At 43.1% G+C, this 18,152-nt stretch overlaps 1 protein-coding gene across 1 annotated transcript; it reads left to right on the top strand.

Moving 5' to 3' along the window:
• The first annotated feature begins 11,110 nt into the window (after nt 1-11,110).
• LOC121873146 (acetyl-CoA acetyltransferase, mitochondrial-like) lies at nt 11,111-17,429 on the top strand. The gene is made up of 3 exons (XM_042376464.1): nt 11,111-11,258; nt 13,422-13,513; nt 17,303-17,429. Exons 1-3 carry the CDS (start codon nt 11,232-11,234, stop codon nt 17,412-17,414), a joined length of 231 nt encoding a protein of 76 aa, XP_042232398.1. The 5' UTR covers nt 11,111-11,231; the 3' UTR covers nt 17,415-17,429.
• The last annotated feature ends 723 nt before the right edge of the window (nt 17,430-18,152 follow it).

The raw sequence follows: 18,152 nt of genomic DNA, 5'->3' as shown, positions 1-18,152 counted from the left end.
GCCCAGTCTCTATTCCAATTAATCCCATATGTTCTGTTGTTCCATTTACGCGTTTCCCGCTTTACGCCGGCCTCCGTGGGTTCAATTGACCGCGTAAAGCGGGGTATTACTGTATATATCTTTTTATTATCTTATTTTATCATATTTTATTAATTTTACTATAGGGCCTAGTCCGTGGCCCACCTGAGAACCACCCCATGGCCACCAGTTGAAGACCACTGCGGGCCTATACTTATTGTACAGGGGCCCTTATGGTTGTGAATATATTATATAATGAAATACTCGGTGTACACTTGAAACAAGGTTATACGCTGGCACGCTGCACGACAAATTAGTTTCACTGGGCCGCCAGATACCGGTGGGCCCTAGGCCAATGGCCTACTTGGCCTATTGGTAAATCTGGCCCTGATTGGGATTCAAGTTTTTTATGCTCGTAAATCGTGGAGCAAGAGTAAACGTTTCGTGCCACTGACAACGTTTTGAGGGTGCAAGCATACCAACCCCCAAGTCTTCCGCCAGTTGGTACACCTGACTACACTACGATGATGTAGTAACAACAAACGACAGTCGGGTACCACCATCATGCACCATGGCCCATCTTGAAAAATCACAAAATTTTCATTCCATTGTATTACGACCGCCAGGATACCACGGCATGGTGTACACCATGGCTGATCTTGCAATTGGCCCTCAATGTCACAAAGTGTAAGAGGATATGCCTGGGACGTACCAACAGTAAGGAGGGGTATCGTATGTCCCAACGGGATGAAGAAACTGCCCTATTTGAGATTGAATGTGAGAAGGGCCTACTGTAAGTGTGTATGTTGACAATGAGCTGAAGTTCTTGGGCAGCCTGGGAAGATTGAAAGCATAATGTGCTGTCTAATGGTAGACCCTGCTGCCATATGGCAACACGAAAATTGTGACTAAGTTCCAGGTTGCTGATCTGACTTTCTGCCTCATTTGCACACAATTGGAGGGTCTCAATTGTTTCTCTTACTATTGACAACACAACATACATATATTGTTTCTCACTATTGATCTTTTATTCATTTTTTTATTTTTTTATGGTTCTTTGTTATTATTATTATTATTATTACTATTATTATTATTAGTGTTGTTATTATTATTATTATCATTATTATTTTATTTTCAATTTTGTAATATATATTATAAATTTTATTTACTATGAATTATTATTATTATTATTATTATTACATTTTCGCCCCCCATGCCCCGATGTGCGTCAGTGACCTGTGCCCGGGTGGGCTAATCCCCATAAAAATAAAAAATAAAAAAAAAGAGGCAAATAAATTATTGGGTGGGTCTCACAAGAAGGTCGTTCAGGTATCTAGACGGTCCGTCCCTCATAACAATCTTCAAGAGTGAAGTGCTTCCCCATCTGGAGTACTGTCACCCCGTCTGGTCCCCGAGATATGCTAGGGACTGTCAGTTGATTGAAAATGTTCAAAGGAGGGCCACCAGACTGGTGCCTTCACTTCAGCACCTCAACTACCCTGAGAGATTGGAGCGCCTGAACTTGCCTAGCTTATACTACACACAGGCAATGGGCGACCAATTGAGGTGTATAAGCATCTCAAGGGGCACTACTCAGTCGAGTGTCCTTACCTGGAGTTGGCGGATGCTTGCCCCACAAGGGGTCACAGCTCAAGATTGAAGAAGCAACAGGTCCAGAAAACTGTGAAGGCAAACTTTTTCGGAGTGAGAGTTGTGAACTCTTGGAACAATCTACCAGAAAGTGTTGTGACGGCACCGAGTGTGAGCTCCTTCAAGAAAAGACTTGACCAACACTGGAGCGGGTTCAGGTACATTCAGGAGCCGGTGCATGCCCAGTACTTGCCAACAGTGTAACAGAGACAAGAACATAAGAACATAAAAGCAAATAAGGAGTCTGCAATAATAGGCCGGTTGGCCTGTTTTGTAGCAGCTCCTGTCGAGAGTTACTACCACTCTCTCTCATCCATGTGTGAATCTATCTAGCCTCCTTTTAAAACTTTCCATTCGCACTTACTACAAAGTTGCTAAGCTTGTTCCACTCGTCCACCACCCTATTTGTGAACCAGTTTCCTTTCCTATCTCCTCCTAAGCCTAAACATCAACTTGAATCCGTTGTCGAGTCCTATCTTGCTGGATATCTATAAGAACTTTATTTATATCCCCTTTATTGATTCCTTTCACCCACTTAAATACTTCTATCATATCTCCCCGCACTCTTCGTCTTTCTAGGGAATGCAAGTTAAGTTTCTTTAACCTATCCTGATATGGAAGGTTTCTAAGTCCCGGAGTCATTTTTGTCATTCTTCGCTGCACCGACTCTAGTGAATTTATATCCATTCTATAATAGGGGCACCAGAACTGGACCGCATAATCAAGGTGCGGCCTGACTAGTGCAAGATATAGTTGCAATAAGACCTCTGCACTCTTGTTGCTTACACTTCTAGATATAAATCCCAATACTCTGTTTGCCTTATTTCGAACATTAACCCACTGTTTTCTAGGCCGTAGGTCCGGGCTTACAAGTACCCCTAGGTCTCTTTCACAAGTCGACTTCTCTAGGTTGATGTTGTTAAGGCTGTATACATTATAAGTATTTGTTCTTCCAATATTAAGTACGCTGCACTTGCTGGTGTTGAATTTCATTTGCCATTTTTCAGACCACCCCTGCAGTTTATTTAGATCCTCCTGTAATGCATTTGCATCCTGCCCTGAATTAATTTGCCGCCCTATTTTGGTGTCATCCGCAAACTTGCTTATGTCACTGCTGATCCCAGTATCTAAATCGTTTATGTAGATTATGAACAAGAGTGGGCCTAGTACTGACCCCTGGGGAACCCCACTGGTTACACGGCCCCACTCAGATTTAACACCATCTACGCTGACCCTCTGCGTTCTATCGGTGAGCCATGATTTTATCCAATTTAAACTTTTCCTCGATACCGCGAGAGTCTTAATTTTTCTGGAGCCTCTGATGCGGTACTCTGTCAAATGCTTTGCTAAAGTCTAAGTAAATAACATCGTAATTTTCGTCATTATCTACTACCTCGAAGACTTTCCTAAAAAACGTTAGCAGATTTGTTAGACAAGATTTTCCCTTTGTAAACCCATGTTGAGAGTCGTAGATTAATTTGCTTTTCTCTAGATGCGATCGGATGCTATCTGCTATAATTGATTCAAGAAATTTCCCCACTACTGACGTCAAACTGATCGGCCGGTAATTTGACGCTGATGCTCTGTCTCCCTTTTTGAATATGGGTACTACATTTGCCTGTTTCCACAAGTCTGGCACAACTCCAGTGTCTAATGATTTTGTAAATAAGTTTACGAGGGGTCCGCTAATCTGTTCCCTACACTCTTTCAAGACTCGAGGGAAAATTTCATCCGGCCCTGGGGATTTTGTTTTCTTTAGTTTATTAATCTTCTTAAGAACATCCTCTTTTCTGATAGTGATATTCTTTAATTTCTCTTCTTCCTTTCCCTTAAATATCAGTTCCACCTCTGGAATTTCATCGCAAATTTCTTCTGTGAAAACTGATAAGAAGTAGCTGTTAAATGCTTTGCTTATTTCTTCACTGCCATTTATCAATTCTCCCCTCCCTGACTTTAAAGGCCCAACTTTGTCCTTGACCTTTGTCCTATATACCTGGAAAAATCCCTTGGGATTCGCCTTGGATTCTCTTGCTATTTTGATTTCATAGTCTCTCTTTGCTTTCCTTACATTTTTCTTAACATTCCTAGATAGTTCATTATACCTGTTTCTGAGCTGCTCCTCCCTTCCCTTTAATTTCTTATATATTCCTTTCTTTATTCCTATGTCATGTTTAAGTTTTCTGGTCATCCACCTTGGCTCATTCTTATTTGACCTAATTTTTCTGTATGGTATATTTTGTTCTTGTGCTTTATGTAGTACACTAGTGAATATATTATAGTCATGATCAATTGTTGTGTCATCTATGACCTCACCCCTTCCTACTGGGAACTGACGTGACTGTTCCCAGGTGACCTCACCTAGGTACCTTCTTAACCCCTGATAATCTGCCAACCGAAAGTTTGGGACTCTGACCATATTGTCATTGTTTTTCGTTTCCCAATTTAGGGTGAACCTGATTTCTCCGTGATCACTGTTACCTAGTTCTTCCCCTACTGTGATATCTCTGATAATATTTTCTTTATTTGTTAATACTAGGTCTAATATATTGTCACCTCTAGTAGGTTCTGTAATTAGTTGTTTCAAAAAATTGTCCTGTACTGCGTCTAGGAAGTCTTCAGATTCATAGTCGCCTACAATGTTGTCCCAGTCAATATTTCTGAAGTAGAAATCCCCCATAATGCATAGGTTGTTATATTTTGCTGCCCTACTCATTTCCTGCCATATGGACTGAGCTGCTTCTTTGCCAAGACTTGGGGGCCTGTAAGTCACTCCCATAATTAGTTTTTCTCTTCCTTCCATGATTTTTACCCACACAGACTCGGTGCCTATTTCACCCTTTATTGAATTATTAATACAACATTTTAATGTATCCTTGACGAAGAGTGCGACCCCTCCCCCCTTCCTACCTTCCCTGTCCTTGTGAAAAAGGTTGTACCCTTGTATGTGGTACTCTGATAAAAAAAATTTTGCTCGCCAGATTCATCCAAGTTTCGGTGATTGCTATGACGTCTACATTCTCGGTACATACAACCGCTCTCAGCAAGTCTATTTTATTTCTAACGCTCCTACTGTTTGTATAGTATACATTTAAACCTACCTTTCCCTGGTCCTGTTTTACCCCTTGTCCTGAGCATCTAATTTTACTTCCCAGGACCTGCTTCCTTTTTGACTCCCACTTTCCCCGACCCCTCTTTACTGGCGAAACCCCCCCTTCAGAGTGACAATTTCACGCTCCAGGGATGCAGACAACGTCTTTACCCCCTCACGAGACAAGTGTACTCCGTCGCGACAGTACAGGTAGTCGTTGCCATAGAATCGTTGCCAGTTATCAATGAATGCCCAACCATTCTTTGCACAATGTTTTTCCAGTCGGCAATTTATAGCAATTGCCCTGGACAGCCATCCACGACCAACCCCTCTTCTAGGCAAGACACCACATACTATCGGGATCCCTCCCCTATCTCTAATCTTCCCCAGGGTCTCCCTATACCTCTTGAAAAGATCCTCACTCCTAACCTTACCTATGTCGTTTCCTCCCACACTAAGACACACTACTGGATTGGTACCCTCCCCTGACAAAACCTTATCTATCCTCTCAGCTACATGCCCTATCCCAGCCCCAGGAAAACACACCCTAGTCCTACGTTTCCTATCTCTCGCACAAAAAGCCCTATCTACAAACCTCACCTGGCTGTCCCCAACTACCACGACCTTACCTGTGGGCAGGGTTTGTACAACTGCCCTTTCCTCTCCTTGATCCATACCGTCCTGCCTCTTCTCTTCCTCGCCAGCTTCCTGCAGCACCTGGTAAGGGTTACTACACTCCACACCCTGGTCAGCTTTCCTGAGCCTGACCCGAGTCCCCTTGGAGACAACCACTCTCCACGCCTGCTCCTCCTTCGCAGGTGTCCTGCTAGGCAGGACACCTACCTGAAGGAGTTCCGTCCTGAGGGATTCATTTTCCCCCTTTAGAGTGTCAACCTCACTCCTCAACTGCCCCAGCTGCCTTAACAGAGTGGCAAGGAGGTCGTCTTTCCCCACACTCCCCTTCTCTTCCCCCACGACACAACGATCCACGGCGGCCATTTTCCTTGGTCTCTAACGGGAACACTATCGGGCACGACCTTCTCCAAGCTGGGTCAGAGGTCAACTGAGACAGATCACCCAAGCGGCAAACGAGCTGATCAGTTGTGAAGAGGATAAAAGTAAAAAGAAATGAAATGTATAGGATATATATTTCATATAGTATAATTTCAAACAGAAATTCTTCATCATCGTATTTCCTACAGATCAAGAAATCTAAGAATTACATACTGTAGGGTTTCGTGATATTATGTTGTCTAGCACTCAGGATGGATGGAAACTCTAAGGTGGTGGTTTTCTTATATAATATAAGTTATATGGTAGACAGTCTGGTGCTGGAGATGCCGTGTGGTGAGGAGCTGCTCAGTAGACACGTTCGGTGAGTAGCGTGTTGAAGGAGGTAGATGTGCAGGAGCTTCGTTAGAGAAGATGTTGCCTGTTGCTGGCCTCCAGGTTGAATGAGAACGGGACAGCGAGGAGCTTGCTTGGAGGAGGTGTTGCGTGTTCAGGAACCGAGAGCAGAATAAGAGAGCTGGTTGGTGAGGACGCTCAGAGAAGGACAGCTGGTGGGTCGCCATGCTCGCCGGCGGGAGCGAGGACCGCCAGGCAGGCGGAGGAGAAGCGAGGGCCGCCAGGCAGCGGCGGAGGAGGAGGTGTTGCGTGTTCAAGAAGAGAGGCCAGAATGAATCTCAATGGAGAGACAGAGCTTATATACACAGCCGCCGGAAGTAGACCGTGGGAAGTCGCCGGTCTTTTGACTCCGTTGCTAGGGAACGGTAGCAGCTGGTGGCTGGTTGCTAGGATACTGTGGCATCTGGTGACGCCCCCCCCCCCCCCTGGGCCGCTCGTTTGGTTGCTAGGGAAGACGTAGCAGGTGGAATGCGGCTACGCAGTTGTAGGAGAGACGTCCACTACAATACTCCCCCTTCCCTCCAGGCGGTGTAGGAGACTTGTTGTCTGTAGAGTTGCTTAGCACATGTGAGGCAGAACGGGTTTGTGCATGCCTCATGTGAGACAACGGCGATGGCGTGGATGAGCCGGTCGCTGGATACAACTGTCTATATACACACTATCTGTGGGAGAGAGGGAGAAAAAGGGTGTGTGGAGGCGATGAATGTTGTGCTTCCCTCATGACAGGTACAGAGTCATCAGATGCGCCTGCTGGGGTGTGTGGGCCTGGGTCAGGAGCAGGGGCTGCGTCAGCAGAAGCGGATTAGGGCTCGTGACAGCAGCTGGGTCCACGACAGCAGCAGGGTGCAGGACATTAGCAGGGAGTACCTGAGGGAGAAAAGAGGGGTGTGTGGGTCCGCACTCAGGAACAGAGGCCGCGTCAGGGGCGGCAGGGGTTACTGCTGGGCCGGGGTCGGCGTCTGAGGCAGGACGGGTGTGCTGGGGTCGTCAGATGCGCCTGCTGGGGTGTGTGGGCCTGGGTCAGGAGCAAGGGCTGAGTCAGCAGAAGCGATGAGGGCTCGTGACAGCAGCTGGGTCCACGACAGCAGCAGGGTGCAGGACATTAGCAGGGAGTACCTGAGGGAGAAAAGAGGGGTGTGTGGGTCCGCACTCAGGAACAGAGGCCGCGTCAGGGGCGGCAGGGGTTACTGCTGGGCCGGGGTCGGCGTCTGAGGCAGGACGGGTGTGCTGGGGTCGGTAGGATGTGGTGCTTGGGGCAGGAAGAGGAGCTGGTGTCTGCTTAGAGTAGCAGAGCTGCTTCTGTGTGGATAAGCCAGTCTTCCATGCTGCTTGAAGACTGGGAGCGTGATCAGTTTCTCCTCCATCCTGTGTGAGTGCGAATCTCCGGGAGTCACCATTTGTAGGGTTTCGTGATATTATGTTGTCTAGCACTCAGGATGGATGGAAACTCTAAGGTGGTGGTTTTCTTATATAATATAAGTTATATGGTAGACAGTCTGGTGCTGGAGATGCCGTGTGGTGAGGAGCTGCTCAGTAGACACGTTCGGTGAGTAGCGTGTTGAAGGAGGTAGATGTGCAGGAGCTTCGTTAGAGAAGATGTTGCCTGTTGCTGGCCTCCAGGTTGAATGAGAACGGGACAGCGAGGAGCTTGCTTGGAGGAGGTGTTGCGTGTTCAGGAACCGAGAGCAGAATAAGAGAGCTGGTTGGTGAGGACGCTCAGAGAAGGACAGCTGGTGGGTCGCCATGCTCGCCGGCGGGAGCGAGGACCGCCAGGCAGGCGGAGGAGAAGCGAGGGCCGCCAGGCAGCGGCGGAGGAGGAGGTGTTGCGTGTTCAAGAAGAGAGGCCAGAATGAATCTCAATGGAGAGACAGAGCTTATATACACAGCCGCCGGAAGTAGACCGTGGGAAGTCGCCGGTCTTTTGACTCCGTTGCTAGGGAACGGTAGCAGCTGGTGGCTGGTTGCTAGGATACTGTGGCATCTGGTGACGCCCCCCCCTGGGCCGCTCGTTTGGTTGCTAGGGAAGACGTAGCAGGTGACATTGGAATGCGGCTACGCAGTTGTAGGGGAGACGTCCACTACAATACCATACTCCAATTCATTTGTAAAAGTTGTATTGATAGTGATATCGGTAAATTTGCATAAGTGCACACAACTCTGTTAGAAAGTAAAAGAATACATTTTTCTAGTGTATTTGTGTGTGTTTAGATCGGTTATGACCTTTATTTCCGTCGGAAATTGGCCGTTTTTGTTCATTTCAGAATAAGACGTCTAGCCTTATACCTAGGCATGTAAATGTGTAGCATTAACTCACCAGGCCAACATACAGGCAATTAACACATCTAATAATTACTTAAATACTTAATACTATGAGGACAGGTCGCTACCTGGCATTTAATTGCAATTCTCAAAACCCCCTCCAGCACCCTCCATCACACGTATTGCTACCATCATCTTCTTGCCTGGTGAATCAGCTGTAAATACGCACAAAGAAGGCTCCGCTAATTTGTGTTGTAATAGCTGAAATACGAAGTGCCACGAGGATTTTATATTTGGTATTTATACATCTTAGCACGGCGAGGAAATCTTTTTTTATCGTTTTTTTTTATGGGGCATTTTCCGACAAAAATTATGCTTAAGTGTATACAAAATACAAAAAAAAACACTAGAAAAACATAAACCTAACCTAACTGACTCTCACCATATGATGGAATCACTGATTTCTTACCTTATTGGCCTGGTTCTCGTTCATCGTTGGAGTTACCACAATGCCACATATGTTGGTCTTAATGATATTTACATTCGGTCTTGCACTTAGGACACATTACTGAGGTCGGGAGAACACCATGAGATAGAAAAAATGCTATAGTTTCTTCGTTTTTTTTCCAAAAACCTCGCTATCAGCTCCATATAATTGAAGTTGTAGTGGACGTCTCCCCTACAAACTGCGTAGCAGCCCACCACCTGCTACCGTCTTCCCTAGCAACCAAGCGTATCGGCATTCCAATGCCCGCCGTATCCTAGCAACCGAGCCAAAAGGCCGGCGACTTCTCGGGTTTTCCCAACATGACTCATAGCGGCTGCTGGGTATATAAGCTCTGTCTCTCCATTGAGACTCATTCTGACCATTCTTCTTGAACTAGCAACACCTCCTCCTCCGCCGCTGCCTGGCAGCCCTTCGCTTCTCCTCGCCTGCCTGGCGGACCTCGCTCCCGCCAGCGAGCATGGCGACCCACCAGCTGTCCTCTGAGCTTCCTCACCAACCAACTCTCATTCTGCCCATCTTCCTGCATCTCCAGCACCAGACTGTCTTCATATAACTTATATATTATACAAGAAAACCACATTAGAGTTTCCTTCCATCCTGAGTGCTAGACAACATTAATATCTCGATACCCCTACAAATGGTGACTCCCGGAGATTAGCACTCACACAGAATGGAGGAGACACTGATCACGCTCCCAGTCTTCAAGCAGACACCGGCTCCTCTTCCTGCCCCATGCACCACATTCTGACGACCCCAGCACACCCGTCCTGCCTCAGACGCCGACCCCGGCCCAGCAGTACCTGCCGTGAGGGAAGCACACAACATCCATCGCCTCCACACCCCCTCTTTTCTCCCTCAGGTACTCCCTGCTAATGTCCTGCACCCTGCTGCTGTCGTGGACCCAGCTGCTGTTACGAGCCCTAATCCGCTTCTGCTGACGCAGCCCCTGCTCCTGACCCAGGCCCACACACACCCCAGCAGGCGCATCTGACGACCCTGTACCTGTCGTGAGGGAAGCACAACATTCATCGCCTCCACACACCCTTTTTCTCCCTTCTCCCACAGATAGTGTGTATCTAGACAGTTGTATTTCAGCGACCGGCTCATCACGCCATCGCCGTTGTCTCACATGAGGCATGCACCGCCCGGTCTTCCTCACATGTGCTAAGCAACTCTACAATCAACAAGTCTCCTACACCGCCTGGAGGGAAGGGGGAGTATTGTAGTGGACGTCTCCCCTACAAACTGCGTAGCAGCCCACCACCTACTACCGTCTTCCCTAGCAACCAAGCGTATCGGCATTCCAATGCCCGCCGTATCCTAGCAACCGAGCCAAAAGGCCGGCGACTTCTCGGGTTTTCCCAACATGACTCATAGCGGCTGCTGGGTATATAAGCTCTGTCTCTCCATTGAGATTCATTCTGACCATTCTTCTTGAACTAGCAACACCTCCTCCTCCGCCGCTGCCTGGCTGCCCTTCGCTTCTCCTCGCCAGCCTGGCGGACCTCGCTCCCGCCAGCGAGCATGGCGACCCACCAGCTGTCCTCTGAGCTTCCTCACCAACCAACTCTCATTCTGCCCATCTTCCTGCATCTCCAGCACCAGACTGTCTTCATATAACTTATATATTATACAAGAAAACCACATTAGAGTTTCCTTCCATCCTGAGTGCTAGACAACATTAATATCTCGATACCCCTACAAAGTGACACCCATCGCAGACTTCCATGGTCGGAAATGAATTTGAATTTCAAAATATGACCCAAAATAAAAATCGAATTTGATTGGACCAAAAATACCGCGAATTGAATCACACTTACAGACAGATCATCAATGCCATCTGCTACAGGAACATACATGCAATTATTTCATGTTAAAAAATGGATCCAAGACTTTATAAGAATGCATGAAATGCTATGTATAGTACTATCCTTATATGATACTTGCATATTATTGATCTCTGTTACATTTTAGGTTTTGCAAATTGCATTTATAAATGAGAAAAAATAAGAATAATTATTAAACTTTACCTGAATGTGACGCCCACTCATCTCATGGTCTTGGTGTAAACCAACAACAGACGACCAGCGGCCGCGCCTTGCACACTACCGCTATCTGTTTATCCCGCCGCCAACTATATGCAATGTGGCTTACGCGGTTTTCGCCTTGGTTTTCTGACCTTTTATATAGTCTTTGGTTACAAGGAAGGTATCTTCCTTGATATTCCTTTGGAGTGGGAGATATTCCTTGGTGAGATAGTCTTCTGCTAGCCTACAGTATATGCTGAACGGCTGAGGCGAGATGGCGTTAACAAGACTTTTTGCTCAGGTGAAACTTGATTTATGTTTATTTAGAAGGTTGTGTTTAGTTAGACACTAATTTAGACGTAACTATGGGTACTTATATAGTGATTTTTGTTAAGAAGTGGAGGATGACATTGATCACTAATAAATACCCGGCTGTGTTGGCTCTATAAAGTGAAAAATTATTTCCTATGTAACATCCGTTAAAATCTCAGAATTTGGCCGAAATGGCTATTTTGTTGTACCTAAAGTCAATAAGACTTCTTAGTTCATTTTCGTTTTTATCCCATTTGGTATTTCGGATTTTTTTTTACCATTATCACTAGGGTCCGACTAATTACCCAAATGTACCCAAATATAGCCGGAATGAAGTCAAATAATGGTCCTACATGAATAAATCGGACTGCCAATCACTTCTCGACTAGTATTTGGTGTCACAAAGTCACAAAAAATTGGTAAACTTAATTTAATCTGAGTTAATAGATCAAGTGCATGTACCTAACCTAACCTAACCTAACCTAACCTAACCTAACACAACACAACTCAGATTAAATTAAGTTTACCAATTATTTTTTACTTTATGACACCAAATAATAATCGAGAAGTGATTCACAGCCCGAATTACGCTTGTACGACCATCATTTGACTTCATTCCGGCTACATTTGGGTACATTTGGGTAATTCCTCGCTCCGTCGGTACATGCACGTGATCTATTAACTCAGATTAAAGTAAGTTTACCAATTTTTTTTGACTTTCTGATACCAAATACTAGTCGAGAAGTGATTAGCAGTCCGATTTATTCATGTAGGACCATTATTTGACTTCATTCCGGCTATATTTGGGTACATTTGGGTAATTAGTCGGACCGGCGAAAGCATGTTGACACGATTTCGTAAAAATTTCGTTAACCAAATTTTTTTCGTTAACCGAATTGAAGATTCTTATGGAAGGTAATTCATTAACCGAAATTTCATTAACCGAGGCGTTCGTTAACCCAGGGATCACTGTATCTTCGTTAGCCGGAATACTTCTTGATCGGAACTCTGATAGTTGGAATTGAATTTTTCTCAGAAAATCGTTCTCAAGGCCAGAATTTTCCGGAACATTTTTTTAGAGAAGCACGTTTTCTGGAAAATTTCAATTGATTTTTCACGGTACCCGGAAAATTCCGGATATGGGGATTTTTTTCTCCTGGTTTGAGAAATGAAATAATGCACCATTCTTGAAAATTACAAGAAAATTCTGGTACCTGGAAAAATTCTGGGGTTGGGGGATTTCTTTCTGGGTTTAAGAGATGATTTAATGTGCAATTTCAGGATTATCCCAAAAAAAAATTATCCAGGTACCCAGAAAATTCCAGGATGAGGGATTTTTTCTGGCTTTGAGAGAGTGGTCTTGTTACCTGAAAATCTCTCTTTCCCTGAAGTGCTCTGCACCAATTTTTCTGCTTAACAGAGATATCACTAAATTTTTTAGAGGATGTAACAGCGCATGTAGGATTGTCTCAGTTGTTATAAACTAATTGTAGAGAGAACATCTCCAGGAAAGTTGAGTATCTGGACATTGTCAAATTTTCACACCAGAATATAAAAGTGATTGGAAATTAAAGTACCTTTCAGGAATAGCATGTTTTAGTAATATAAAACAATATTGTCCCTACGATGCAGTTGTGCATTTTCATTTGATTTACAGCAAACGTAAACTTATAAGTAAATTAAGAGAATAAGAATTACAAAATATCAAATGCAAATTTGACTTTCCCCTCTCCCAGGGTGACTGCCCCCTACATTACCCACTAGCTATGCCCCTGCTGGTAATAGGAACATTGTCCACTATTGACCAAGTGTATTGTTCTTAAAATGTCTCAACACAAACACAAAAATTGTGGTACTATCTGTAGTAGCTAAAAAAATATATACTGTATATACAGGTATTAAGCATCAACAAAAAGGTAGGATTTGGAATCTCTGAGACCAAGCAGTTCAGTTTCCTGATACAGTATTCAGGTGTGACAAGATGTTCATTTTGATGGTTGGGAATGATGCAGGAAATTTTTATTGTATTATTTTATGTATACTGTACATGGGGGAAAAGGAAATCCACCTATTAAGGGAATCCTTCCAGTAAGGAACAGGTCCCTGAATGAATTAGTCTGGTATTATTAACTATTTTATATTTTGTTTACAGAGTACGTTGCGTGGTTCCCGGCACTATAGCACAGGTGGTCTGAATGATGTCGTCATTGTTAGTGCTGCTCGCACCCCCATGGGGTCTTTTCGGTGAGTTGTCTAAATTATCTTAACCCCTTCACTGTGGGGACGTCACATTTAATATTTTATTTATTCTGCTTATGCCAGACAATTTTGTTCAACTCAAGGGGCAACCCAGTACACAAGAGGATAATGTTTCGGTAGTATTGCCCATAGCTTAAGTTTCTGTTCAAAGTTATTTAGTACATGTGTTTAACCCTTTTGCCTGGAGGGGGGGTTTGGTACCCCCCACACAGGGGTTTTAGGAATATCAGGAAAAAATTATTTTTGGGTAATCTAAATTTCCCAAATAATCAAGCAAAATTTTCTGAATAAAATGATATATGACACAACATATGAAATATTCAATTTAAATGTCCCACCTTGAGGTGTCATATTTTGCTGCTTCACTCTCTCAGGCATGCCAGACGTAATATGAGATAGATTCCGACTAGCCTCATAATTTTACTATTTAGGTTTCATAATTTCTTTGAATATATCTTTTTATTATAAACTACATCCTTTGATGTAATTTTAGTCATTTAGATTATATAAAAATACATTTATTTTTGTTATTTAATTTTTTTTTTTTATTGTGCAATAATTCCATCACAAGGTTATCAGCATTTGTATTTTACAATGAATGAAATATACAAGAAAGAATGTTACCGTAATGCGAAAATGCAATGAAAAGAATCTGTAAGAGGTGTACATCAAACTTTTACTTCATAATATTTTCACATAATAATTATTCAAGTATGATAGAACAAAACCAGAGAAAAAATTAATAAACAACATGCATTGGAGACATATTGTGACTCAATGCTCTTCTGAGGACAGTTGGCCACCACCCCTCTCCTTGAGGGTAGGGGAGATAACACACACACACACACGTACAGAGAGAGAGAGAGTACGTCATAAGGCTCCTTTACTCTTACTCAACATAAGTAGTAAGTCTCTCTCTCTCTCTCTCTCTCTCTCTCTCTCTCTCTCTCTCTCTCTCTCTCTCTCATATGTTTTGTTGTGAACAAAATATGTAAATCAGTAATTCTTATATAAAGAAATACGAAAAAGAGTAAATATTTACATCCAATACAAAAATTTACAAAGAACCTACAATTGCAGCGTACATTTTACTTTTAACCTCTTCACCACTGATCGGTTCGTTAACCGCTTGGGCGACCGGTCACGTCTCTGTTACTCACTGTTGGTAAGTACTGGGCATGAACTGGCTCCTAAATGTACCTGAACCTGCTCCAGTGCTTGTCAAGTCTGGTCTTGAAAGAGCTAGTAATGCGAGCATGTACTGGCTCCAGAATGTATCTGTACCTGGTCTCGAATGAGCTCACACTTGAGGCCGTCACAATATTTTCTAGCAGGTTATTCTAAGAGTTCACATCTTTAACTCCAAAGAGAGTTTACCTTGACAATTTTCTGAACTTGTGGCTCCTGTAATCTGAGGCTGTGACCCCTAGTGGGGCAACAACTACTTTTCTTTTTCCATTTTCTTTTATCCTCTTCACCAATTGAGCTGCTCGTTAGCTGCTTGAGTGATTGGTCACGTCTCTGTTATGCACTGTTGGCAAGTACTGGGCATGCACTGGCTCCTGAATGTACCTGAACCTGCTCCAGTGTTGGTCAAGTCTGGGCTTGAAAGAGTTTACACTCGGTGCCGTCACAACACTCTCTGATAGATTGTTCCAAGAGTTCACAACTCTCACTCCAAAAAAGTTTGCCCTCACAGTTTTCTGGACCTGCTGCTTCTTCAACCTTGAGCTGTGACTCCTTGTGGGGCGAGTGTCCGCCTAACTTAACCTAAACTTACTTTACCATACCTAACCTAACCTTTCCATTTTTATAATGCATTCTCAGTCGCAGTGATTGGCCAAGAGGAGACACACCACCGCCACCTGTCGGCATTTTAAGAATTATTTATAGAGTTCGTACGATCATCAGAGTTCAGTTATGAACCTTCAGTGAATCGCACTTGCGAGAGTTTGTATGGACTTCAGATCTACCACAACTTACTAACTTCGTATCTGAGCAGCTTTAGTGAATCTGGGCCCAGGTTCTCGTCTCGTTCTATGGCTGTATTTGCCCGTGTACACAATGAAGTCAAGAATGTTGTCAGTTTTTACATCACATAATACAAACAATTTTACTCCATGCCTATTACGTTTTGATGGTATGTACTGCTGGAAGCCTACCGGGTAGTCTACCATGCCACAGCAATAAACTCTCCTCAATACAAAGGTCTTGGTATGGAGTAAACATTTCCCTATACAGATAGACCCCGACTTACGACGGGGTTAGGGACCCAAATCCAGGTCGTAAGTCCGACAGATAAAAATTTTTTTTTTTTTTTTTTTTTTTAAATAAATAATCTACAATGAAATACAGTACAGTAAAAGTAATGAATAATGAGGAATGGATACAGTACAGTGAAAGTAATAAATAATGAGGAATGGACACAGTGTGACTGAGCACTTAACCTTTAATGTAGTCAGCTGAATGCACATGGGGCCCCCATAATTTTCTAATTATACATGGAGAATACATTAACTGGAAACGTTTCGGTATAGAAAATGCGTGTGATCAAGAATTGGCCTTACTTTGCATAGCCTATCATTTTTGTCAACTTGGTTGTTATCTGTGAAATGCAGGCACCATAATATTTGTAAAAACCTTTCATGGGACATGAGTTTGGAGAATATCGGTGTCTCAAAAATCTCATCCACTGTCCAATAGTCATTGATTCTGTGTTCTTTTACATGACTCATAAGCATCAGTAAACACAAAACCATGTAGATGTCATCTCAAATAACTGGTTTCCAAACTTGATGCCTACTTTCCAAAAAATCTGGCTTAGATTCTTTCATCTGAAGGTAATAGCGGTTAGATTCTCTCACTATTATATATTATGTCTGTAAGTTCCTCATCCAGATACATGAGTAAATAATCTAGCTCATTTGAGACATCTGTCAATCCAGAGTTAATTGCATCAAATGGAAAAACAGAAGGTGTAAAAGGAGATTTGTCACAGACCCACCGAGCGAGATCTTGAGCAGGCGTGGGACATGCTGTAGGTGTAAGCAGTGTAGGGGGTTGCCGAACAGCTCCTTGTGCCACCCGCTGACTACTATCAAAGGACTGACCATCTCCCTGACTATCTGATTGAACAACCTTTCTCAGTGCATGCTCTGTGCTACTGTTAGATTATTTTTTTCTTTCTACCCAAGGAGGAACTTCGCTTACCATGCTGTTTCCTTTTAGAACTTGGTCCAGGCTGGGGATCATATTTGTCAGTACCACTTGAACACGATATATTATGCTCCCTACCTTTTGCTTCTTTCAAAGGCTCCCTTTCACTATCATCAGAGAGAGCATCTGAATCAGTATCAATACTATCCATTAGATCAAGAAAGTAATTATCTTGCCCCATCAACTCCGTGGCAGAGGCCAAACCTCGTACTGCTCTCTGTGACATCATGAAACATACTAATGTGGAGACAAAAACAACCCACACAGTTGGTAACACTCATTATCAGCTACAAGAAACCACTTTCTGCACCAACAGACGGGCGCGGGCAATTTAAACGGTAGATCACATAGACGTGACACCCGTTGTCTACGGAAAAAACTCGGCGGCAACTATACGTGACACCCGAGACAAAAGGGTTAATGTGGTGTAACTTTTTCATGAGTGTGTATATGTATCTGTTAACATCATTACCTTTTATTCCACAAGAAAAGTAAGGCATTGAAAGTAAACTGTGGTCAGTTTTGTTTTGAAATTTGACATATTGTAACCATTTTCAGGTCATCCTTGGCTTCCCTGCGTGCCCCAGAACTTGGAGCTGTTGCCATAAAAGCAGCTGTAGAGAGAGCAGGAGTTGACCCAAAAGCTGTGCAAGAGGTCAGGCTTAGTTGAATACAAAATATACCCTGTTAAAACTGTATTATGATGGTAGTGTAGGTATGTCAAGTCAGGTCTCTGTAATAAGGTGTGTTGGCACTCGGGCTTTGTTTGTCGAGTGACAATTAGGCAGTAAACTCATGAAGTCACCAAAGTCATTCGGGCGAAGTGAAAGTAAGTTGGTGCAACTTTTTTGTTGAAATCCATGATCAAAGAGCACCTATATATATATATATATATATATATATATATATATATATATATATATATATATATATATATATATATATATATATATATATATATATATATATATATTTATATATATATATTTATATATATATATATATATATTTATATATATATATATATATTTATATATATTTATATATATATATATTTATATATATATATTTATATATATATATTTATATATATATATATATTTATATATATATATATATATATATATATATATATATATATATATATATATATATATATATATCTCAAACTGCTTGTGTAGTAAGTGCGCAGTGTGTGTCTTTGTTATCACTGGCGTCGCCATAGCGTATCGAACCTGTGATTGGCCATGCATCCTATCCCCCTCTGCTGCTAGCTGGTGGCAAGTATTATAACGTGTCCCGGGCCTGGCAGGCAGTTTTCATCCCCTCAAAGGCCCTCGTGTCGCATCTGTTATTCCGTAAAATGGCTTCAGCGGTCACCACCAGAAAGCCTTTCATACCTGGACCC

This window comes from Homarus americanus, unplaced genomic scaffold (genome assembly GCF_018991925.1).
Source record: "Homarus americanus isolate GMGI-L3 unplaced genomic scaffold, GMGI_Hamer_2.0 scaffold32929, whole genome shotgun sequence".
Lineage (NCBI taxonomy): Eukaryota > Metazoa > Arthropoda > Malacostraca > Decapoda > Nephropidae > Homarus > Homarus americanus.
Note: the sequence above shows the minus strand (reverse complement) of the source record. Positions and strands in the feature narration are given on the sequence as shown.